A 25952-nucleotide genomic window follows, 5' to 3' on the forward strand; every position below is an offset into this window, starting at 1 on the left:
AAAGGACCCCAGTACTTCCCTGCAAAAGACCAGACAGCCCAGAAAGATCGATGGCGATGAAACACGAAAATCAAAATCAGGAGGAACCGTAAACGTATGTTTACATTCCAAACGATAGAGAAAATCTGTCCTTAGAAGTAATAGTTCCTATTCCTGCCCACCCCATCGGGCAGGCCGGTAGATCACCTGACCTACCTACCTGTAGCGTGTGCCGCGAAATTCGGAATTTCTATGGGGACGATGGAGTCCTATAGCTATGTATATATCTGACAGGTAAGTTGAATGTATGAAATTAAAAATTTCTGATATTGTTAATTGAAAAATCTTTGCTTTCAGCAAGAATATTTTTCAGTTTTGAATTCCGTACATAAATTAATCTTTGTTGGGTCCAACTTGGGTATTCAACAAGTAAACGTTGCACTGTCATGGGTGCTTGACATCTATTACACTTCACTGCATGTGGTGTTGACTGTAACAATAATTACTCTACCCCCCCTCTCTCTCTCTCTCTCTCTCTCTCTCTCTTCTCTCTCTTCTCTCTATCTCTCTCTCTCTCCTCTCTTCTTCCTTTTTTTTTTTTTTTTTTCCTCTCTCTCTCTCTATTAATTAAAACTGATCCAATTTACCTCACCCATCTAGGATGTAAATGCACCATTATAAAACATAGGCACATAACAAAGAGTTGTACAGTGGAACCTGGTTTTCATACATAATCTATTCGGGAACCTCCCACGAAGTCCGAAACTTAAGAAAACCAAAACAATAATTCCCATAAGGAATAATGCAAATAGAATTAATGCGATGCAGACCACCAAAAATATTTTTTAAATACATATTTTATAGGGAATAAACAGTTTTACATAAGAAAACAATAAGCAATAAATATCAATGAATAATGTAACGAATAATGAACACTTAACATCACTCTTACCTTTATGGAAGACTTCTGTTAGCGCATGGAAGATAGAGAGAAGGGGAGAGGGAGGAGGAGAGGTTATTGCTTGTTAGGGGAATCCCCCTCCAAAAGGACATCAGGTATCAAGAACCTATCTGGGATTATTTCTCTAGATTTTTTGTGGCACTGTCTGGGGCTACTTCTCCACTTTGTTTTTTACTAGGCCCAGCTTGAGAATCACTGGAGCCCTGTCGCACAACAAAACTGTCCAGAGACATTTGTTTCTGACGTCTCTAAAATCTGCCTAAAGTGATACAAAACGTAGTCATTAAACATGTAAGAGACACGGATTGCAATGTCTATGTCAGGATAAAACTTATCAAATTTTTTTTAACATTACTCCACTTGGAAAACAATTCTTTAAACCCATCGAAAAAGTAGGCACAGTATCCCGTCTCTTTTTCCTCCCTCCTTGCATTCCCATCTGCTGCCTGTTGCTGTTCCTGATAAAGGTCTTGCAGTTCTTCAGTGGGCATCCACTAACTCTTCCACATCCTTGCCACTCACATCCAAGCCCATGGACTTCCCCAGGGACACAATAGATTCCACAACATGAGTAGGGTCGTCAGAGTCAGCCCAAAATCCTTCAAATCCTTCTCGAGGTAACACTCTGGCCACAATTTTCTCCAAGCAGAGTTCATTGTCCTGGAAGTTACTCTTATTATAAGACTTATGCAAATACAGATAATGAAAGACCTTCCAAAAAAACTCTCCAGGGTCAATTCAGTGTCTGAGGTCACTTCAAAGAACCTTTGGAACAATGCATTTGTGTAAAGTTTCTTGAAGTTTAAGATGATTTGCTGGTCCATGGGCTGGATGAAAGGAGTGGTATTAGGGGGTAAAAACTTAACAATGATGAATTTAAATTCATCCAACAACTGGTCTTCTAAGCCAGGAGGATGCACAGGAGCATTGTCCATTACCAGGAGGCACTTGAGGGGTAATTGATTATCCTGGAGGTGTTTTTTTTACCCTTTTTGTTTGCCCTCCACAGCACAGGCAATTTGTTCTTAAAAAAATTAAAATTGTTTTTCTTAAACACTGGGGTAGTTGGATTCAGAGTAATACACCAGTAGGGACTATTTGAAAATCCCTGCTGGCATTTCCACAGAACAAGAGAGTTAGCCTGTCCTCATAGGCATGTGCCCTGGGCAATGAACTTTCCTCTTCAGTGATGTAGGTTCTCTTTGGCCACTGTTCCAAAAAGGGTCTGTTTCATCACAACTGAAGACATGTTGAGGAAGGAATCCTTCAGCTTCAAGATATTCTTTGAAATCCAGAATGAATTCTTTGGTGCCACGTTTGCTGGAACTCACAGCCTCCCCATCCCATATAACACTAAGTATCGCATTTCGAATTTTTCAGACCAGCCTCTGCTGGCCTTGAAATCACTAACAATTGCCCACTTGTTGTGGGCAATTTCTTATTGAGATCAGCATGCAACACTGGCCTTTTCACAAATGATTGCTTCAGACACACTATCCCCCACTATGTAATTGTTTTTCATTTATCCACACTAACAGAAGCTTTTCAGCTTTTCATTTTTCTTTACTAGGATAGACTTGATTCTCGACACTGACTTGCCGTACATCCTAGCAAGATCAGTCACACACGCACCAATTTCATACTTTGCTACAAGTTCTTTCTTAAACTCTATCGTGTTTTTGGCCCGTTTTTACTGAAGGGGCTGGCAAATACTTGGAACTTCTTTGGCCCCACAATGGCTGCTTGCAATCAGTTTTTTTTTTTTTTTCTTATTTCACAAAAAATAGCCACAAAACAAACAAACACATGATGATGCAGACTGCGCACGAGGTGATACTTGTTCAGTGAAAAACTAAGGCAGAATGAATCACAGGAGATGGGATGCTTTGTTTGGGCGCTTGGTATGGGGCGAGGGTCACGTGGTGGGCCCCAGAAGGAGCATTTTATAGTGTAAGAAATCCAAGGAAATGTACGAAATCCAAACGAAGACAAAATTTTATCGGAAAGTCTACAAAAAACGAATTGTATTGAAAACATGTTCCACTGTAATAGTCCAAATAAAAAGCACGTTGTTCATGAAAAAGAATTTCAGAACAAAGGCATAGAGATACAATAAAGAAGTTTTTAATAAAATAAAATTGAGAAGACTTCTAAAAACAGAACGGTCAGAAAGGGGGAAAGAGGAGAGAAATAGTACATGTAATCTTCATTCACACACGCCTATATTTTTACCACAATTATTTATTCTTTAATTTAAGGGAATGGATAATAACTTTTACTTTAATGAAATTACAGTGACTTCATTTCTTTTAAAAGGTAGCTTAATACTTGGGGAGCATGATTAGGGTTTATATTCAAAGGGTGTCAACTCTGGGAATAAGAATTTACTAGCCTTTTTAGAGACTGTGCCACACTCATGTGAAAATTCAACTTGCACGACGGGGTTTGGGTTTACAACCTGTCCTCACATAAGATTGAGGTATTACTGTACATCAACAGCATGAAGTAAAATAAAACATAGTGCTGCCTAACCAGAGGCAAGAAAGAAAATTTCCCACATACTAAATGCACACCATAACACTAAAATATATATAAATAATCACATGCTATGTCCTGGTTTAATCTAAAGGTAGGAAAATGAAGAGATGAAAATAAAAAGTGCAGCAAAACATTATAATGTGATATTCTAAAAAATACCTCAATTTCCATCAACTAAGTGACAACAACTTGCCAAGCTTACACCATACCAGGGAGTTATAACATGAACAACATTAGTTTGCATAAGTTACAGTTTTTTAAATCATACCCTCAGTATAAGACATTATTATACGTTCACACTTTCCATTTATAAGTCAAAATGAGTCCGTGACATCTCATACCATCCATCTGTTTGTTCTTCTTTGGCATTCGAGTAAGGGGAGGGATCCAGCTGAAAGATGATAATAATGGCCACAGGTATCACACTCTATCAACAGGTGTGTTCTTTCATCTGTGACAAAACACTGGCATCGATTCAATGACAGACCAGTTGGAACAGATTCGGGAAATGCAAATACAACAGGTTAGTGGAACATATGCAGACCACACCTGAAAAGTATACTTAAAGTATACTTATAAGTTCTCAATTCTCACAAAGTAGGATAATAAACCCATGCTATTTCTCCTCATGCAGTACACAATGCTGTGGAATATATAAAAAATCTTTAACAATTAACTCTTGAAATAAAAAAAAAATTAGTGTCACTTGAAAGTGAAACTGTTTTATGAATTTAAGCCTGACAAACCGTGTTTCCTAAATAATGATCTTTACCTTTTCCTTTTTCCATTTTTGCTCTCTAGATACCATTTCTTCCAGTTTATTTCACTCCACAATAGTCTTTTGTAAGTTCATCACTGTATTTCTGTTGATACATATACAGAGGTGGTTTTCCCCCTCTGAAATCAAAATTAGTTGTCAACTAAGTTCTATTAAAAAATTCTTAATTAAAAAAAAATGTGAGTTTGCTGACAATAAAAGTCTCACGAGGAACCTCTCACTGAAATAACTTTTCTATTCCCTGCCACTGGTGGCTAGCCATTCTGGTGTGTCAAGAAAATTGATGGGGCGGGTCAACACATTTTTGTGCCCACCCACAAAAGGTGACTTGCATCGATCTTCCATACAAATACAATTTTTAACATAACTTAGTGGTTTTCCACCAACCATAAGGCCTCATAGCATGTGCAGTTCATCACAATCCTTGCTTTACTTTACATATACTATAATTTATAAGATAAAAAGACATTCAAGTTTTGGTTGGTGCTGTGAAATGTGTTAAGGGCTTTTAAACCCCAACATAGTCTTTTTGTTTCCAGGACAACATGCATTTGTAGAAGCCTCTGATGGATTCGTTGGAATCATCTCAAGGAATCTGTACTGCCTCGTTTTTCTCTCCCCCTAACGTCACACATGTCAGTATCGTTTTACATTGTTTTCTTTTTCATCCTTTTTTTGTATTTATGTACTTTTGCTTTATTTGCTATGGATAACCTACCAAACAGTCTAGGAACCTCTTCCAGCTGTTGTTATTCTTCTTACTTTCCCCTCCTCACCATGTAAGTTTACACTCAGCGTCTCAATGAACAGACATACAAAATTTTAACTGTGTGATATTCAAACAATGAAATAAGGCAATTCTGGCTGAGTCTTGGTGAACGGAATCATAATGAAGTGTCTCATCATTCTTAGGTTTTGCAGTCAAGCATTCTACTATCCTCCAATAGAGGATATAAGCTTGTTGCAAAGATGCTAAATTATAGTGGGTTTACTGTATGTGTACATATCGGGGTATATATACTTATACCTCTTACACCGAATGGACGTATTTTACGTCGACATTTTTTGTCTCCCGTGTACCGACTGGACGTATTTTACGTCGACTTACAAAAGTTTTTTTTTTAAATTCGCGGAAAAATACTTAAGGCCTACCTCCAGCCTAAAAACTTTTGAATCACGCGCCTTGGGGGGATGTGGGAGTTCACGGATCAAGGTGTTGTTTTGTTCACAATTGTTTCGCAGGCGCGCAAGCGCGAATTTCTTTCTTGCCGCACTAAAAAAGTATCTGTGACACATTTTCGGAAATTATTTCGTCCACTTTGACATAATTTTGTACATTGTAAATAGCCGTTACATGAAAGTATTATATAGAAAATGTGCGCATTTTTATGTAGAATACAGCAATTAAAATACTCATGATGTAGCTTTTATCAGTTTTGAGATATTTCATATAAATAACGATAATGCCAAAATTTCAACCTCTCGGTCAACTTTGACTCTACCGAAATGGTCAAAAACCGCAATTGTAAGCTTAAAACTCTTATATTTTAGTAATATTCAATCATTTACCTTAATTTGCAACTAATTGGAAGTCTCTAGCACAATATTTCGATTTTTATGGTGAATTTATGGAAAAACTTTTTCCTTACGTCCCGCTCGGTAACTCTTCCGAAAAAAATCATACATTGCGATTGTGGTAATGTTTGGCACCATTTTAAAATTAGCCGTATATAAAGTTTTTATATATGGAAATGTGCGCAATTTCATGCACAATACAACTAAAAATAACCCATGGTTGTAGCTTTAATTAGTTTTGAGATATTTTCATATAAATAACGATAATTGCCAAAAATTTCAAAACCTTCCCCCCCCCCCCCCCTGGTCAACTTTGACTACTGAAATGGTCGAAAAAAAACAAATGCAATTGTAAGCTAAAACGCTTATATTCTAGTAATATTCAAGCATTTACCTTCATTTTGCAACAAAATTGGAAGTCTGGCACAATATTTCGATTTATGGGTGAATTTATGAAAAAAAATAACATTTTCTTTACGTCCGCGCGGTAACTTCTGAAAAAAATCATACGTGCGATTGTGGTAATGTTTGCACATTTTAAATTTAGCCGTTACATAAAGTTTTTTAACATGAAAATATTCATGTAGAATACAACAAAAAAATAATGGAAGGGTTGTAGCTTTTCTCATTTTGAAAATATTTGCTATAAAATCACGATAAATAGAAAAAAAAAACCACATTCGGTCAACTTTGACTCTACCGAAATGGCGAAAAACAGCAATTGTAAGCTAAAAAAACTCTTACAGCCTAGTAAATATTCAGTCATTTATCTTCATCTTGAAACAAAATTATTCAAAGTCTCTAACAAAATATTTAGATTTAGGTGAATTAAAAAAAAAAATCTTTCCTTCCCTCCGCGCGCGGATTCTCCGCCACAAATCTCCCGAAATGCGTATGTACATTCTCGGAATATTTGCTCCATTTCATATTAGGCATTTCATAGAGTTTTATGTATGAAAAATGTGCGAAATTCATGTAGAATAAAACAAAAAATATTTGAAGGTTGTAGCTTTGCTTATTTCCGAAATAATTGCATTATAAAAAATATATATATAAAAAAAAAATTCGACATCGTTCAACTTAACTCGTCAGAAATATTGGTCGAAAAACTGCAATTGTAAGCTAATACTCTTACAGTATAGTAATATTCAATCATTGTCTTCATTTGAAAGAAATTGGAAGGTCTCTGGACAAAATATTTAGATTTATGTGAATTTGAAAAAAAAAAATTGTTTACGTCCGCGCGTTACGAATTCATGCATTATTTTGTGATAATATTTTCTCTGTGTTGCTTTTATCGTTTTACAATGTGTTATATACCAAAATGATTGCAATTTAGTGTACATACAACGAAAAAAAAGTAACTTGTTACTTTAACTGTTTGCGCACGGCGCGAGTGAATACAAGTATATATGAAATTTCGTTTTTGCGCTATCATATATTGCATATTTCTATATGATAATGATAATTTTTTTTCATTTCTGATGGTTGCATACTAAACTTCAGCCAATGAAAAAAAAAGGAGCCAAAAATGAACTCTTAATCTTGAAAACTAAGCGCGCTGTGATTTTTTTGAAAAATATATTTTTTCCACTTCCGCGCTCACTCTGAAACACCTCCGGCACACGGGAGACCATTTTTTTTTTTTACCGCTTCGGCGTAAGAGGGTTATTATCATGTATTTAGTAATTAACATTTTACAGTACCAATGTATTTCTACATTTCTATTTATTTACCTATATTATTTCCATATTCTAGATTATTTGGAGTATCTGTGCTGTATCTGTTATTGCTTAAGTTCTACTACTACTGGCCGTTCTGACACTTAGATTAATCAAATAAAGGCACTTAAATGAAAAGATTTGTATATAACTCTATGTACCACTTTTCTTTATAGTATGTATATATACTAATTCATTGCTGGTCCCCTTTTGCTATAACATTTTTTCTAATTTATTCTTAATGAAAGCTGACAAAGTGCGATGAATGCACATGTAGTAGGAAGGTCAAGTACAATACAGTAAAATAAGTTGAAGCCTAACCCTCTACTGTACCTCATTTGAAATCGAGATCCACACGACTTTTTTTTTATTTTATTAACTTTTTCATCTTGTGAGTGATAGCTGATGGTATATCCTGCATTCTCTATTAAACTTCATAATACAAGCAGTTCCCACTTACCGGCGTCATCAGTTAACCCTTAAACGCCAATTGGACGTATTAAACGCCGATGAAAATTGTCTGTTGGGTGCCGAATTGATGTACGAAACGTCGACGCAAAAAAGTTTTTTTTTAAATTCGCGGAAAAATAGTTAAAGGCCTACTTGGCGAAAACTTTTGAATCACACACCTTGAGAGATGCTGGGAGTTCACGAATCAAGCTGTTGTTTTGTTTACAATCGTTACCCATGCGCGCAAGCGTGAATTTCTTTCTTCTCGCACTAAAAAGCATCAGCAACACTTCTCAGAAATTATTTCGTCACTTTGGCATAATTTTTGCACCATTTTATATTAGCCGTTACATAGAGTTTTCTATATGAAAATGTGCACAATTTCATGTAGAATACAACAAAAATCAACCCATGGTTGTAGCTTTTATCTGTTTTGAAATATTTTCATATAAATAACGATAAGTGCCAAAATTTCAACCTTCGTCAACTTTGACTACCGAAATGGTCGAAAAATGCAATTGTAAGCTAAAACTTTTATATTCTAGTGATATTCAATCATTCACCTTCATTTTACAACAAATTGGAAGTCGCTAGCACAATATTTCGATTTATGGTGAATTTATAAAAAACAACTTTTTCCTTACGTCCGCGCAGTAACTCTTCGGAAAAAATCAGACATTTTTTTGTCCGATTGTCGTAATGTTTGCACTGTTTTATATTAGCCGTTACATAAAGTTTTATATATGGAAATGTGTGCAATTTCATGTAGAATACAACAATAAACAACCCATGGTTGTAGCTTTTATCAGTTTTGAAATATTTTCATATAAATAACGATAAGTGCCAAAATTTCAACCTTCGGTCAACTTTGACTCGACCGAAATGGTCGAAAACCGCAATTGTAAGCTAAAACTCTTATATTCTAGTAATACTCAATCATTTACCTTCATTTTACAACAAATTGGAAGTCTCTAGCACAATATGACAATTTGTGTCGAAAATTGCATTTTTCCTAACTATACAAACCTGAGGTCCTTTAACAATAGGAAGGTAACTAGCGGCAGCTGGGACGGTCGTAAGCTTCGAACAAGGGGAGACGGTAGTTAACTGCTTGTCCGATCGTGCGCGCGCCCAGCGCGCCCGAGAGGTGAAGAATCACTTTTGCTTTAGGCCCATGCAAAAAGTTGCAGAGTGAGGGGTGGCATGAGGTGGGACTATATGTAAAGGACCTCAGGTTTGTATAGTTAGGAAAAATGCAATTTTCGACAAATTGTCATTTGTTCCGATACGTAATACAAACCCTCGGTCCTTTAACAATAGGAAGACTCACTTCTTGGTGGGAGGAATCTGAGTCTTTTTGGTGAACAGACTGGTGTTCGTCCAACCCTGGAGTGCCTCCCTGGTCGTAAGAGCAAGGGAGGGATCCAAACTCTGTCCGATTGATCGGGGTGTGCACCGCAGGATCAATGGTCAGACCTCTGGGCCAAGTACTAAGAGAGAGGCAAGCGTATCTCTTCGTACCAGCAAGCCAAGAACTTGTTCCTGTTTGCAAGAGACCAATCATAAAATGATGGGTTTGTCTCAATTGGCATCCACTTCCTCCCCCTTGTTGGAGGAAAGTGGTGGATATTTACTCCTATCCCTACTGAAAGGGATAGGATGGTGCTCTATTGAGTAGTCACCTGCATCTCGTCCTTACCCAGCAGGGTGACGACCGTGTCCCTCTACCCAAAGGTAGAGGGAAGAAAAAGATGGGAAGAGGAGCCAGTCACACTCTCATTCCTCATCCATTCTTACGGTCACACCAGGACTCGATGCTGTTCAGCCTGCGAGGGTCTGGGTTAACTACACAACGTGTTGAGCAACCACCACGGTTCCCAAGGAAAAAGATCCAAGGAACTGTGGGCAATATCCTGAAGGTAGAAGGAGGTGCATGCGGTCCGGTTGGACCAGGCGCCTGCCTTCATTACCTGCGCCACGGAGAAGTTCTTGCGGAACGCGAGAGAATGATGAAGAGGCGTCCACACTCATCCTGGGTGTCGAGTTTGTTCTTCAGACAGCTCCGTCGCACCTTCACAGGACAAAGCAGCATAGCCTTCGTATCGGAGGCGGTGACGTCCATTAGGGAGGGTATTGTGAAGGACTCGAACCAATCGTCAGTTACCGAAGGGTCTGAGTCTTCGCTACGAAGATCGGTACGAAATCGAGCGTCACAAATCCCCATCCCTTTGTGCTTGACTTCTCAAGAGAAGTCATGCAGTTACCTAAGAAACGAAAAGAAGGGAATAGTCGTATGACCTATCCCTCTTCTCGACTTTGGGTTTATGTACAGTACTCATACTGACAAGCTATTAAGACGAAGTAATGATTGCTCTGGAAACAACCGAACTAGTCCCACAGCATAGTTCGTAACTGACTCGGTACGCTCTGACAGCTGCCGACTGACTGGATCGGAATCAGTAGAGGCAAGTTGTCCAAGCATCCGGGTAAGTCACGTGACCTTCGCCCTTTAAAGAGTTATGCTGAGAGACCAAACAAATAAAATATTTGTTAGTCACCGATGCCGGACGGCGCGGCGATGATTCTCTTAATGCATAAGCTCAAAAGGCGAAAGTCAATTGCCTTCAAAAGACGAAGGTCCTGATGGCAAGAAAATCTCATAGACGTTGAATCTCAGCTTAAGGAGAAACAACACTATGTGACGGGTTGAAGACGAAGGTAGGCAATGAATGCAACCTACGTCTTCCAGCTGAATCGAGGAGAAGGAATCAACGATTTCTAAACCTGTGCTTACAAATGACTGAAAACGCTAACCGCCATTTCATTGCTGTCCGTTGTGCAATGAAAGCGGGGCGTTCTCAGTAATGAAAAACACAGGGGAGAAGCCGCTTGAAGAACTGCTCTTTCATGGGGTCTGAACGTTTGGAAGTAAGAGCTGGCGGGTGTGGGATAGGCGATGTCTTTCAAATTACATCTGCTAATCCGGGGTGAACAATGAACAATGTACACCTCCGAATACAAGATATTTTGAGGACAAACTCAGATTCCGCAAAAATCATTCGCATTATCGGGATACGATGCAGCAAGAGATATTACAGAATTCTGTTACCGTTCGGTAAACAGAAAGATGAGAGTCGAATAGATATATCTGTTTAAAATTCTCGCAATACCGAAGACGATGAATACTAGCGTTTCTCAGCAGAGATGGCATTCATGTATGCGAGAATCCCCCGCGTTAATCGAGACTTAAGTCCGTGATTGTTGGGCAGAGATACGGTTGTTTATTCAAAATCAAAAGCAGGTGAGAAAGACATAAACAAGCCTATCTCAAAGCGGCAGCTGATACTGAAATGCCTCGGGCAATTCAATACGCAGTAGCTGTTCGCTGACTCGTCATCCTGAGTTGCCAAGTAATCCTTTTTGCCCACGAAGGAATGCGTTCGGCTAGAACCACTGAAGCATAAAAGATATGCTCGAGCAATATATTTAAGCGAAACGAATTTCGGTAAATATAAAAAGCTAAAATGGTGTTGTTGTGACAAACACCATAAGTATATAAAATTGAAACTGAAACTCCTGGGAGGTTGCAGGGGGGCAACCCGGGTTTGCAGTTCAATTAGAATACTTTTCGTCTAAGTCGCAATCCGTAGAATAACCAGGATATGCGCCTACCCCTCGGACCATTCAACTGCTTAGCAGAATCATGTCGCGAGGTTAATATTACGTAGTATATTTGTAGGATCTGAACAACTGATCTCCATCCCTAAATTCTTTCCTTCAAGAAAAAAACAAAATAAGGATTGGAGATCGACCACCTTCGTTCTCTATTAAAGAGAGTGAAGGAGAAGTCTTCCTCGAAGGAAAGCTTCAATGGTGAACAGAATACTAAGACGATAGTTCCAGCCAAACTGGATATTCCCGTCCGTTCTTCTCTATTCCAGGTTGGTCGCCTACTGTGAGATAGTCTTCTTTCAGCAGCAGTCTTCTTCCTAATGCTAGAAATTCCAGGAATTCGAGCATAGGCGAGGTTCCCGATTATCGTTGTAACCATATCGGGGATTCTCGTCTCGCTCACTTTGGACCGTGGTCTCGCCTAAGTGTTTGGAGATCGTAAGAAACTCTAAACACTCTGAATGCGCTAGAAATTCCGTAGAATTCTAAGCAGTCTGCGAAACCCCCACCGAATTCGTCAAACGATATCGGCTGGTGGTCCTCTCGATTCCCGTAGAAATCGATGAATGGGGCAGGATCCCTCCTCAACGACCGGGGCTTACGTCAGGTAGGACCCGAAGGTCCCCCCTGGTAGCGCAGTCCCCAACGTGGGATCCTACAGAGAAATCTCTGTAGGATCCTTCCCCTTTCCCTCGTAGCCGTAAGGAGAGAGGGAAGTGGATGGGGGAGGAATTGGATACTCGCTCGCCTTCCCAGTGGAACTAGCAGTTGGAGAAGAGTAGGAGCAGCCATCGCCTTTGCGGCGATGGCCTCTCAGAGTCTGGGAAAACGTATCGTCAGGAGAAAACGTTTTTCCGACGGAGGAGGGGGTTACGAACTCTCACTGTAGGTAAGGGTCTGCCGCCACTGTGAACGTCGTCTGGGTGGGGCTGATCGACACCTGACAGGAGAGAGCCGATACCGTCCTCCAGACTCATTCCAGTCCTCGTCGAGGTCGAAACCTCTCAGGAGGACCGAAGGAGATATTTAAATACGGTGTCCGAAGACACGTAGAAAACGCCGCTGTCGCAGTAGAGGAGGTGGACGTAGCTTGATCGACCGGCCAGAACTGAGAGAGCCTTTCTTGTCCGAGACGAGAGACTCTGGTTCAAGACAGAATCGGTAAGCTCCGATCGCGGCATACCCACCGTCGCGGTTTGGGTTCCCTCTCGGGGCCCCAAAACGACTCTGAGCAGAGACATGGGCTCTGCTGGTGGGAGCGGCGATCCTTCCCCCCGGTCGTTGTGCTGACGAATCAGTGCAATAACCTGGGTAAAGTTACTCTGAATCTCGGAAGTTACAGCGTCTTGAGGAGTAGGACCGTCCAGTCCCTCCAACAAGAGCAGCTCCCAGGACCCTCCTCCTTCAGAAGAAGGACCAGCAACAGATCCCTGACGGTTGCCTCCAATCACTTGCGCGTACGTCCTGGTTGGTCCTAAGACCAACCTGGCACGTGCGGCGTCGTGACGGGATCGTGAGCGGCGCATCTCTCACGATCACTCCTATATACCTAGCTCTTCCTGGCGTATGCCGAGGAAGTTGAAGGTATCGGAGAGACAGAACTGACGCTGACCCCCTCTCCCCCTGACGGTCGCCTCCAATCACTTGCGCGTACGTCCTGGTTGGTCCTAAGACCATACGTGGCACGTGCGGCGTCGTGAACGGGATCGTGAGCGGCGCACCTCTCACGATCACTCCTAGCTACTCGCTCTTCCCGGTGTAGCCCGAGGAAGTTGAAGGTAGTGGAGAGACAGACCTGACGCTCCCCCCCGCTCGCTGGCAGGACCAGCGTACGTGGGGGGGCTGCAGCCGATCACCAACCCGCGGTGGGGATCGATCTGCAGGCCTGGCCGTGCCGCTCACCTGTGGCGAGCGGCTCGACTGAGCACGTCGACCCTGGTCCCGTGCGTCAGACGAGCTGCTGCTGGTCACCGTATCCGCCCAGGTCCCTGTGGGAGCGGCGGTCAGGTGACCTGCAGAGCTCGCTTTCGCCGTGAGACCCCGTGAGCGTCCTCGCGGCACGTCAAAACCGCTGGTTACCAGCCGAGGTCTGGTACCGTCGGTCGAGGGGACCTGGGGGACCTCTTCCCAGCCTCAACCCGTGGCCGGTCAGAGACCGTCACGTCCACCCGAGGTACCAGGCTGGTCGCTGCGAGAGCGGCCGCTGGCCTGGCGAGAGTCACCTGAGCGGCTCTCGACAGTCTTCTGCTCCGTGCCTCGGTCATGACGTCTGAGCGAACTCAGGCGTCTTAACTTTGGCTGCACGGTCACCCGAAGAGATCGTACACTCGGAACTTCTCGCGGACGAGAAACCGAGCCGGTACCGGTGGTCTTAGCAGCAGAGCTGCCAAGACAGGCGAGGGTGTACCAGCGGTAGCCAGCACACCCTTGGTCCCCGTCTTCTTCTTCTTCTCAGAAGGGGAGACGGGGTCCCCGTTCCCGAAGGAAGGAAACATGAGGACCAGCAGAAGAACCCCCCCGTCACACCGGAATGTGACGAGCCCTTCGAAGTTCCCGAAGGAGTCTTCTTAGGGGGAATAACAAAAACCCGGTTACCAGCTGGTCGCTGCAGAGAGCGGCCGCTGGCCTGGCGAGAGTCACCTGTAGCGGTTCTCGCCAGCCTTCTGCTCCGTGCCGTGGTCTTGGCGCCGACGCGAACTCTGGCGCCGAAACTTTGGCTGCACGGTCTCCCGAGGGATAGCGTACCACTCGGGATCTCCCGCGAACGAGAGACCGAGACGGAACCTGGCGTAGCGGCATCGCCGCTAGCAACCAGGCGAGGAAGTACCAGAGCTAACCGATACTCCTCTGGTCGTCTATCTCTTCCTTACGGAAGGGGAGACGGGCCCCGCTCCCCGCAAGAGAGCAGGAGGACCAGCAGAAGGACCCCCCGTCCCACCGAGGTGGGACGGGCCCTTATGAAGTTCCCGAAGGAGACTTCTTAGGGGGGGGAGGCAGCCTTCTTCTTCTTCGGCTTATGGGCCTTAGAAGTCGAAGGGAAGAGGCAGCAACAGACGAAGATGACACCTTCCTCTTCTTCGTCAGCTCACGCAGGACAGTCGTCAGGTCCTCCATCCAGGCCGGAGTCGGGCCTATTGCCGAAGCAACACGGCCCGACTGCACCTGTCCGGAAGGACCTGGGACTGGGGAAGACACACCATGGGCAGGACAGCATGGACAGGCGCAGAACCAGGAGCGACAGGAACAGCAACCAGCTCAGGAGCGGCAGGAACAGCGGCAGCGGTAAACACAGAAGGGACAGCCAAGCCAGATAGCGGACCACATCAGCGACAGGTACGGCAGGCCCAGCCATCGCCTCGTTAGAATAGAATCATCGGCAGCCAGCGTGGTACTGGCGGCCGGCTCCAGGGGCGAGCTGCTGGAACAGCGGAAGTCTGGGGCAGGCAACACGAAGAAAACCACAGGCGGCGGCGGCATACCCCTCCTCGGTTACGGCGTCGACCGGCCCTAGAACGCGGCAGACGGCGTCACCGACACAGCATGGGGAGTGTAGACCAGCGGGGGGAAGCAGCATAAGCGGCCGTGAAGGTTGTAGTGGAGACCACTCCAAGGTCCACCGCCCCAGACCTCGCTAGACTCTGCAGCAGATCGTGGATGCTAGGCACGCCCTGCAGCCGCAGTGGTCCATACCTGTCCAAGGTCGTCTCCCACGGCTGTAGCACTGCGGTAGCACAGACAGATTAGTTAAGAGGTGTTCCCTCACGCACGGGGGGGGGAGACATGCCCCCACCCCGAACGGAAGGAGAAGACCCAAAAACAAAATACGAGGAAGCTGAGCGGGGGGGCGGGGGAGGAAAGAAGACGAAGAATCGGATACCAAGGGAGTCGCGGGAGCTTTCCGACGACTTCCCTGGCAGACCTTCGCTTCCCTACCCCCGCACAGCAGTGAAAAAGTAATATGAAAATGAAAACAGAATACTGCACTTGCGAGTCACCTTCATAGAACTTAAAGAGGAAAAATCAATTCCCTTGGTAAGAGCGGAAACTTGATCCAAATAATATATGATGCTATCATAAAATATATATGAAAATGAAACAATACTGCACTTGCCTATTTTCACTTTCACAGCAATGAATCGTAAGGATTATATTCCCGGATGTAAGAGCGGAAATTGATCCAAAATTAAAATTTGATGCAATTAATAAATGAAAAATGAAAAGAAACTGCATTGCGAATCCACTTTCATTGCATTCTATTCATACAAAATAAGAGGCTCTTGCCGAGCGCAATCAAGCTCTCGGCAACGAACGCACAGGGCAAAAATATAATGAAAAAGAGTACTTACATCTTTCAATTACACACTTTCGCCCAAAATACATGACTCGGCGCGAGTGCGCCCGCCTCGGCACCGAGACAAATCAAGGGTTCAATTCATGAAAAGAGCGGAAATCGCCGTCTCTACGGCGATAGCTCCATGTTGATTCATAATTAAGTAATGAAAATGAAAACAGTGTACTTACAGTTTCATTTTCAAGTCAAACCAAACCATTAGTAGAAAAACACAATATAAACAAAGCATACGACGATGAAGCGGGCACGAGAGCGATGACGAACACGTCCTTCACACCCGCGCGAAAGCAAAAGTGATTCTTCACCTCTCGGGCGCGCGGGCGCGCGCACGATCGGACAAGCAGTTAACTACCGTTCTCCCCTTGCCCTTGTTCGAGCTTACGACCGTCCCAGCTGCCGCTAGTTACCTTCCTATTGTTAAAGGACCGAGGGTTTGTATTACGTATCGGAAACAAATTTTGATTTATGGCGAATTTTGGAAAAAAACAAACTTTTTCCTACGTCCGCGCGGTAACTCTTCCGAAAAAATCATAAATTTTTTCGTCCGACTGCCATAATGTTTGCACCGTTTTATATTAGCCGTTTACATTAAGTTTTATTACATATGAAAATGTGTGTAAATTTCATGTAGAATACTAAGAGAAAAAACCCATGGTTGTAGCTTTTATCTGTTTTGAAATATTTTTTCATATAAATAACGATAAGTGCCAAAATGTCAAACCTTTGGTCAACTTGACTCGACTGAAATGGTAAAAAAAACACAATTGTAAGCTAAAACATTACATTCTAGTAATATTCAATCATTTACCTTTATTTTTGCAACCAAATTGGAAGTCTCAGCACAATATTTAGATTTATGGGTTGAATTTATGAAAAAAAAACTTTTTCCTTGTGTCCGCGCGGTAACTTCCGAAAAAATAATAAATTTTTTTTGTCCGATTGTCGTAATGTTTGCACCGTTTTACATTAGCCATTACAAAAAGTTTTATATATGAAAATGTGCGCAATTTCATGTAGAATACTACAAAAAAACAACCCATGGTTGTAGCTTTAACCAGTTTTGAAATATTTTCATATAAATAACTATAAATAGATAAAATTTGACCTTTGGTCAATTTTGACTCAACCGAATGGTCGATGCAATTGTAAGCTAAAACTCTTACATTCTAGTAATATTCAATCAATTACCTTCATTTTGCAACAAACGGAAAGTCTCTAGCACACTATATCTATTTATGGTGATTTTTTGAAAACAACTTTTTTTTACGTCTGCGTGTTACGAATTCATGCACCATATTGTGATAATATTTTCTCTGTGTTGCTTTGATCGCTTTACAATTTGTTACATACCAAAATCATCGCAATTTAGTGTACAATACAACGAAAAAGTAATTAACTAATTAGCTTTAACCGTTTTGCTCACAGCGCGATTTGTATACAATTATATATGATTTTGTTGTCTGATCATATTCCAATATTTTATATATGATAATATTTTTTTTCATTGCTGATGGTTGCATACTAAACTTCAGGTAATGACAAAAAAGTACGTAACCAAAAATGAACTCTTAATCTTGAAAATTAAGCGTGCTGTGATTAAAAAAAAAAAAAACTATTTTCCTGCTTCGCTGCTCACTCGCGAATGCCGCCGACATACAGGAGACACTTTTGGAAATACCAGCTCTGCATTTAAGGGTTAATGGTGTTTGGATTTTACGACACTTGGCTAACAATGCTGTTAACCAGATTTTTGCCAGTAAGCGGTTTACCAACACTAAGTGATCTATCAGTGCCGATAACCGTTTTTAACGGTGCTGTTTAGCAGTTCATCAGTACTTACATTGTCGTAAATGCCATTTATTACCATAATTAGTTGATGTTCTGGTTAAAGATAATTTTTTGGTTATTGGCTGGGAATGGAAACCACCCTTAACAGGGACTGCCTGTATTCTTAACTATTCCTTCTATCCCTAATCCTTTGTGTTTCCTCTTACGTAACACACACACTATAACATTTCTAAAACTTGGCCTTCTGCTTCCATCATATGCCCCTCTCTCTCCTTTATGGATCTTATTCCATTGTTGGCTTTGAAAACCATTTATGCAATCTACATTTTGCAATCCTGAGCATCTCTTGACATCTCTTTATATTTCAATCTACAGTTTTGAGTTCATCCACGCTACTCTCCTGACACTTTCTCCACTTCTTTTTTTCCATTACATTAAGCTAGTTGTGATCCTCTTCATTTTCAACTTCATCTTCTATATTCTAGTCATTCATATTTTAAAAATTTCTGAGACCTTTTCCTCTCATTCTGCTATTAACACCAGATCAATCAGCATGTAGCAACCTTTAGGAACCTCCTGCTGAACTGCTTGGAATAGGAGCTTCTTCATTATTAAATAAAAAAAAAAAAAAAAAGCACTTCCAATTCATTCTTGATGGCACACCAACATTTATTTCAAATCCTTCTGACATTTATACCATATGCACTATACTTTTAGTATAAACGGTGGTTTAATGAGACAACTAAATCACAATACTATTCTCATAAGTTTTGTCACATAGTTGTTCTTAGAGAAAAGGTGAAAGGTGAAAATCAAAACAAGGAAAATTAAAGATGTTTGACACATTGAAGCTGAGACTGAAGGGACTGCAAAGAAACATTCATTACATTCAGAAGCAACATCACCAGTTTAATGAGTATTTCTGGTAGACTGTATGTACTTTTATTAAGCCAATCTATGTCTTGTCTTCAAACTCTGTCAATGCTTTCTTAAGATCCTATATTCTCCAATGCTGACCCAAGTAATCTTAATTTTATACAGCACTTGTTAAACTGAGAGTCCCTTTTGTTTCCCGTTTGAACAGTGGCCCCCATAAAACTTGGTTAACTAACAGTTACCCATAAAGTAAAATCCCATATTTGCTAAGGTTTCTAACCTTCTCCAGCTCTTTTCAGGGTTTTCTACTGTGTGTATAACAACTTTCAATTTAGTTGTAGCTTGAATTATTAAAACAAGTGCAAAATAAAGCTTGAACATAGACAAAAAGTTTCAATCAAAATATTAAACTAACCTCCCACTGGAGGAACTTGTTCAGTCATCATCATCTTCGCAGCTGCCTTGGTCATGATAGGTGTTCGTAAGCTTCCTTTTGGTAGAGGTCTTGTAGGTAATGGTGGACTCGGAGGGTTATGTAAAGCTGCTACAACTGGAGGAAGAGGAAGGGGTCGTCCTGCCAAACCTTTCAAGAGATCATGAAGTTCCAAAGCTTTGTTGAGTAACATATCATTTTCTGACTTCATATGTTCACATTCTTTTTCCATAACATTAAATCTGCAAACAAAAATTAACAAAATCAGTAAATCTTAAAGAACTGGGAATAACTCCCTTAACATAAGAAGATGAAGCCTTACCCTCACACACAGTTACATTAACATGAGAATTTGTGAAGCATTTTAATGATAATGATCAAGTACTTACTTGGCTCTAAGTTCCACTTCTTCTTCAGTCAACTGCCTATTTTCTGTTAGAAGTTGATCTAAACGGTCTTTCATTTCTGATAAGCGATTTGTTCGGTCCAAATAATAACTTATAAATTCCACACTGTAAATAAATAAAATTTTTATATCAGTTTACAGTCTACAGAAAATAGATGAGTTATATAAACGCTTTTCAAAAGGGATTAATTGAGAAAATAAGAAACTTATGTGCCACTAATAAACCTCTTCTTCACTAGCTTGCAACTAGTAAAATCTAAAAAATCATTTACTAAATTTGTTTAGATTCAATGCTATTTATGTAATGTAACTATAGCCACTTGATATCTTAAATTCCATATGGTTTATATTTCACATTTCATGGCATTCTGTGCAGTACAAAAAGTTCAAAGCAGCCTCTTTTTGCCTTATACTTTAAAACCACTTCTCCAACTTTACCTTGCTATAATTTTCACCTTCTGTTTAGGAACAAATCAATCAGGTGGGTCTTAGTTTTTAATTGAGACTGTGTCTTTTCTAATATAATATGCTAGCTGGAGTCCCCCTTTGCAATGATGAAGCCACAGCTTTCATCATGACACTGAGGTACATACTGTCATCTTTACCAAATGATCACATCAGATGGTTACAAGTAATCAAAGACACAAAAATAAAATGCTATATAAAAAATCTCATCAATGCAAATGTGGAAGGTACGATATTCACATGGTATAAAGAAAAAAATTCTAAAAAACAAAATTTCTGTATCTTCCACTGGGAAGTTGTAAGTGAATATCTCCTACCCCTTGCTGGACACCTTTTTCCCTATGACAGTTGTAGGAAATACATTAATTTTACAGTTATAAGCATTCTTTCTAAAATTTTTTCCCTTTTATTCAGTCAAAATGAAACAATAGCTCAAACAATACCGTAAAAGAATAAGACCAGGAGCAAAATGCCTAGCATGTATATTGTAAAATATCTGACCCTCCTTGGATGGGAATTTGTGACAACATCCCTCCCCTTACCATCGAGCATGACTGAGGGCTTCTCAGTTCACTCAAACTCTTATATAGAGTGATCTGAAGAGTTGCCAATAGTGATATATCGAACTAGGAACATTCATCCGATAAAATTCGTTCAAACTGTATTGCATCAAATCTTGGCCTCTGCCCAGGAGCTATATATGATCATATACATATGATACCCAGGCTGTGGGGGTTAACAAAACAAAACTGCAAATTAATTTGAAACATACTTGAAAGCTGGAGGAATGTGCCACTTCTTTCTTATATCACCAACTTCAGCTGACTGCATCGCCTGTGATTCTGTACTCAACCCCATGAGTTCAGTTTTCCGCAAAAGTGAACGGAACAGTGAAGCAGAAGTGGACAATGCCCTGGGCATTTTCTGTGTTGGGTCTGTAAAAGAATATCATTAGTATAATACAAGTACATTAAAATATTGTTAGTGACTAACATAATCACACTTCAGCTATCAAGTTAAAAGTACTCGGAGTTCACATCCTTATGCCTAAATATCACTAATAAATCAGCTCTCAACTGAATGATGACTGAGGTTTTGATACTACAATGACCCCCAGTTTTTAGAAGTTTCACATTTCCACGTTTCAATTAGTTACGGATTTTTGTAGAACCCATTATTCACTAGTCTGTTGGAGGAAATTTCACTAATTTGCACATTTTTTCATAGCGCAATATTCAATAATTACAGCATTTTCATTTAATTTTCATGAATAAAAACATTTTTATGATAACAAATGACTTACCATTTTTCAAATGTTAATACTAATGTAAATGGCAAAATAGTACCTGCAAAATGTTTAATACAAATTAAATATATCTGTAATACAAATTGTAAAATTCAGGTGGGCCCCAGAATGAGCTTAAGAAAAGTTTAAGTTCTCTCTCTCTCTCTCTCTCTCTCTCTCTCTCTCTCTCTCTCTCTCTCTCTCTCTCTCTCTCTCTCTCTCTCTCTCTCTCTCTCTGTAAGGGTAATGTTAAGATGTATTTGAAATTATATTATTGTATATTGTAGTGTTTTTTAAGATAGATCATACTGAACGGTATATGAAATATTCGCTATTATTTTAATTTCAATTTCCAGTCTTCTTTTACTGTAATGAAAAATACTTTTATGTAATTATAGCAAGGAAAGAATTAAAAAAATGAATAAAAAAAAAATTAACATTTCATTTATCTATAAAACTATACTGTGCAAAACAAACATTCATGCATAAAAAATCCATCTTTCACTTTGAGAGAGAGAGAGAGAGAGAGAGAGAGAGAGAGAGAGAGAGAGAGAGAGAGAGAGAGAGAGAGAGAGAGAGAGAGAGAGAGAGAGAGAGACACCCTTAGTGTTTATAAATCAAAGGGCAGTAACTTGCCTGGACGAGAATTCAAAGGCAGACTATGGCTGGGACGAGAATGTTGAATGTTGCCTGTATGGAATTTGTATTTTTAATATTTTTATGGTGATTAGAGATGAAACACTGACAGTGATAAAATAGTCAGCTAAACTTGAAATACAGTCCAATAAATCCCAGCTAAAAATATGGCAACAATACATACGTGACAATACGTACTTGATTTGTTTATCTTCATGTTTATTATGTTTTGGTTCAGTAATTTATATTATTTTATAAAGGATAAGTACAATACAGTACGACTGATATATAAGAGAGAGAGAGAGAGAGAGAGAGAGAGAGAGAGATAGAGAGAGGAGAGAGAGAGAGAGAGATAGAGAGAGAGATGAGAGAGAGAGAGAAATTACAACATCATGGAAAAAGTTTTTGCTACAAGAATGATAGCACAAGAATTCAAAAATAAATTTACGGGAGATGGTGAGTACTAACCACAAAATTATGTAAACCAAGAACTTACTATGTGGTATAATAACTTTTTATCATAAATGCATTTTGTAAATTTTTTAAATTTTTTACCATAAATACTAACATTACATAAAAAACATAGAATTCTGTTTGGAGGTACATTCCAGTTGTTTCTAAATTATCTAAGTATTTCAGATAATATGCTCTATACAGTATACATAGTACTATCCTGAAATATGTGCATGTACAGTAAATATAATTTCAAAATCATCTTACATCACAGGAAAAGTTACAAATTTTTAATCAATTTGTATTTTTCATAGCTAACAAACCCTCCCGTCTTAACAATAGAATAATCTTCTTGTGCCAGCTGGAAACCAATCAAAAACAATCAAAGATTGTAAAGCAAGGAGGAATCTGTGCATCTGGCAACTCATGCATATACAAGGTGGGGAAGCTGGTCAACCGACAGGCATAGAACACCATGACGTGTAAGTCTTTCCCCAACCAGGAAAAGAGGAGAGGGCGTGCTAGAGGTGGGCAGTCAAACGTTAAGACATCAGGTTTGTTAGCTATGAAAAATACAAATTGATTAAAAATTTGTCATTTGTTCATACATGGAACAAACCTTCGATCTTAACAATAGGATGGAGAGAGGGGGGCAAGTACCCTAGACCGGCTGGGAATTTAAACCCACCTGACAACCCTTTTAAAAAAACAAGTTCTAAGAAGGGGAGGGGATTAAGAAGGGATCCAAGCCCATAAGAGATTGACAATCGGATATCTAAAAATGACCACATTTTAATCAATTTGTATTTTTCATAAGTTAACAAAACTAAGGTCTCAACATTAGGATAGATACTAGCGCCAACTGGAAACCCGGTGGGAGAATTAATAAAACAATTTGTGTGATTCAGGGACTATTGGCATCTGTACCTGGTCACGGAGTATATAGGTAGCACCCACAATGTTCTGGACATCCCCTGACCTATCAATTACTCTTCCAACCCACCCGTTTAGACTGTTAGATGGGTGGTTTGAGGTGAGCCTTTTATGTTATAAAACCTCAGGTTGTTAGTTATGAAAAAATACAAATTGATTAAAAATTTATCATTTGTTCATATACGAAAAAAACCTTCAGTCTTACATTAAGAGAGACTTACTTATTGGTGGGAGGTAAGTCTCTTTAACAGACAGGGAGTTTGCCATCTATCAGCCATTTCCGAACAACCATATTCTAAGACAATGGACTACAACCTCAGAACCAAAGATGTATGAGAATCTATTGGTTTCCCTCTCTGGGTGTTTAATACAATACCATACCTTATTGCATTTACGGAAGATGGAGAACTATCTGTTCTCATAAAAAACTCAAGTCCTTGTATGTGGATTTATTATCACCCCCACTTTCTCCCTGCTACCGAGAGGCGGTGTGTTTGCTACTGAAAAAGCATCTATGCTATTGATTACTTTAAACAGCAATGATTACCTTAACAGTATGGCTGTCTCACTCGCCTGTATCTAGTCCATTCCAGCTTATGATGGTATACTCCCTCTTACTGCCCGTAGGTCAAGAAGTAGATAGAAAATGTAATGTAGGAAAGAAGAGACCAGTCATCTCACTCGTTCTACTTTCATCCTTCATCTTAAACTGACCCACCAGGGGTACTGGAAGATCCCAAGGATCTACGGGCAATCATCTTTTTAAACAAAAGAAAGTGGAAATTTGGCAAGCTTTCAAAAATCCTCTCCACAGACAGTTTTCTTGAACACAAAAGAAGCGCTCAGGCCCTGATGTCATGAGCTCTAGTTCTTCCAAGGTTATTTGACACTCCAGCTTCTGTCAAAATAGCATTCTTGATCGTTTCCTTCAACCAAAACAATTTTGTATTCTGGGACACTTCTTTCTTGGTCCATCCTGTACTCACAAAAAGCCTTCGGCATCCCGGTGTGGGATGTCGAGTTCTTTTTAAGTAAGCTCGTAGTACCCTGACAGGACATAAAATTCCTTCAGGGTCATCATCCAGAAATTCTCCCGAAGAATGTATCGAAAAGGAGGCAAATCTGTCATCTACTACTGATGGGGTTTGAGTTTTGGCTACGAATTCTGGAATAAATTCGAAGACCATAGGCTTCCAACCTCAGGAATGCTTCACCACATATGCCAGACCATGTAGCTCCCCTACTGTTTTGGTCGAGGCCAGAACCAACAAGAAGACTGCTTTCAGGGTGAAGCTTCTGTATGTGGACTGTTGCAATGGTTCATATGGGGGTTTTGTCAGGCTACTCAGTACCATGGTTAAATCCCAATCAGGAGCTTTTAGTTCCTTCTTGGAACAGGACTGCTAAAACTCTTCATTAACATAGACATTTCCCGTGAAGAGGAAATGGCCATGCCTTCATTCACAGAACTTCCCTAAAATCATCAGTTCCTCCAGTGAGCACCCCAACCTTTAGTGACGCATCCGAGAACAACAAGGAAATCCAGTGAGGGTTGCTGAGGGGGAACTTCCACTATCAGATTGCTGTCCTGCAACCACCACAGTAGATCTCTTCTCACCTCTGTTGACAAAGGACTTTGCTCGTATGGGTGATCTACAGTTGGTGACCAACACTCGTTCATCCTTCATTGTAAAAACCGAAGATGTAGTCTCCTGTGTGGCATTAACTTCCCCAAGGTACTTAGGATTCTTAGTACTACTTGCGACTGATGGATTGGGATCTGGAAGTATGCATCCTTCAAGTCTATTGTTAGCATAAAATCCTTGACCCAGATCGTCACTAGAACTGACCTTGGGGTCTCCATTTTGAATCTCGTCTTCCTTATAAACAGATTCAATGTCGACAGATCTATAACTGTCCTCCAATCTCCATAGGCTTAGGGGACAAGGAAAATACAGCTGTAAAATCCACTTGAATGGAGTGTTACTTGCTCTACAGCTCCCTTCTCCATCATCTTCACTTGCAGGATAAGGAAATTCTGGGATTCCTGAATGTAAGAGAGGTGTGGTAATGGTTGTTCTGTCAGGGGTGGAGTAAAGTTGATTGGGATCAGATACCCAACTCTGAGTACATCCACTACCCACTGTTCCGCTCCGAATCTCTGGCACACCCTCCAACTGTCACTCTAAGATATCCCCATTCCAAATTGCTAAAGGGAATCCACATCTATAGTACAGCTTAATCTAGCCAATGCTGCATCTCTCCTCATCAACAGGATATTAGCCCATACACTGGCACTCAAATTTGTCAAGTATGAAATTGCTTTCGAACCAGATTGAAGCAATCTGATAAACATTGTCCCACCTACTACTAATTTCCTGGTTGACTCTGAGGATGCAATCTTAGCTACTGCTGTTGACCAAAGGTCTAACCAAGAAGCCGTCTCAAAGATAGAAGAAACCGTTGCCTCCAATGTAGCAGCTTCCTAACAAGTCAGTGATTGACATTCCATCTTCACCTGATCCAAGGTTAATCCAGGTTTAATCTCACCACATCTGGGGTTGATTTGTCTCACTAATAATGGAACAACAGGTGTCGCATAATATTTTCTATGTCTCCTTAATGGAGGGGGGTGGAAGGATCTTGAACGAT

General features: G+C 40.6%; 2 protein-coding genes across 2 annotated transcripts in view; both read right to left on the reverse strand.

Annotated features, from left to right (window-relative positions):
* LOC135221239 (uncharacterized) overlaps nt 1–25952 on the reverse strand; it is a 217346-nt gene that overhangs the window by 38221 nt on the left and 153173 nt on the right. The window lies entirely within an intron of this gene.
* On the reverse strand, nt 19002–20925 carry LOC135220731 (PHD finger protein 14-like). Its single transcript, XM_064258170.1, has 3 exons — nt 20766–20925; nt 19512–19634; nt 19002–19364 (listed from the first exon to the last, which is right to left on the reverse strand). Exons 1-3 carry the CDS (start codon nt 20912–20914, stop codon nt 19100–19102), a joined length of 537 nt encoding a protein of 178 aa, XP_064114240.1. The 5' UTR covers nt 20915–20925; the 3' UTR covers nt 19002–19099.

This window comes from Macrobrachium nipponense, chromosome 2 (genome assembly GCF_015104395.2).
Source record: "Macrobrachium nipponense isolate FS-2020 chromosome 2, ASM1510439v2, whole genome shotgun sequence".
In the NCBI taxonomy this organism is placed as follows: Eukaryota; Metazoa; Arthropoda; class Malacostraca; order Decapoda; family Palaemonidae; genus Macrobrachium; species Macrobrachium nipponense.

Coding starts and splice junctions, on each gene's coding strand:
- LOC135220731 (XM_064258170.1), bottom strand. CDS start 20,914: ATGCCCAGGGCATTGTCCACTTCTGCTTCACTGTTCCGTTCACTTTTG. Junction 19,635..20,765: donor CACATTCCTCCAGCTTTCAA/GTATGTTTCAAA, acceptor ATTTATTTACAG/TGTGGAATTTATAAGTTATT. Junction 19,365..19,511: donor GAAGTGGAACTTAGAGCCAA/GTAAGTACTTGA, acceptor TTTTGTTTGCAG/ATTTAATGTTATGGAAAAAG.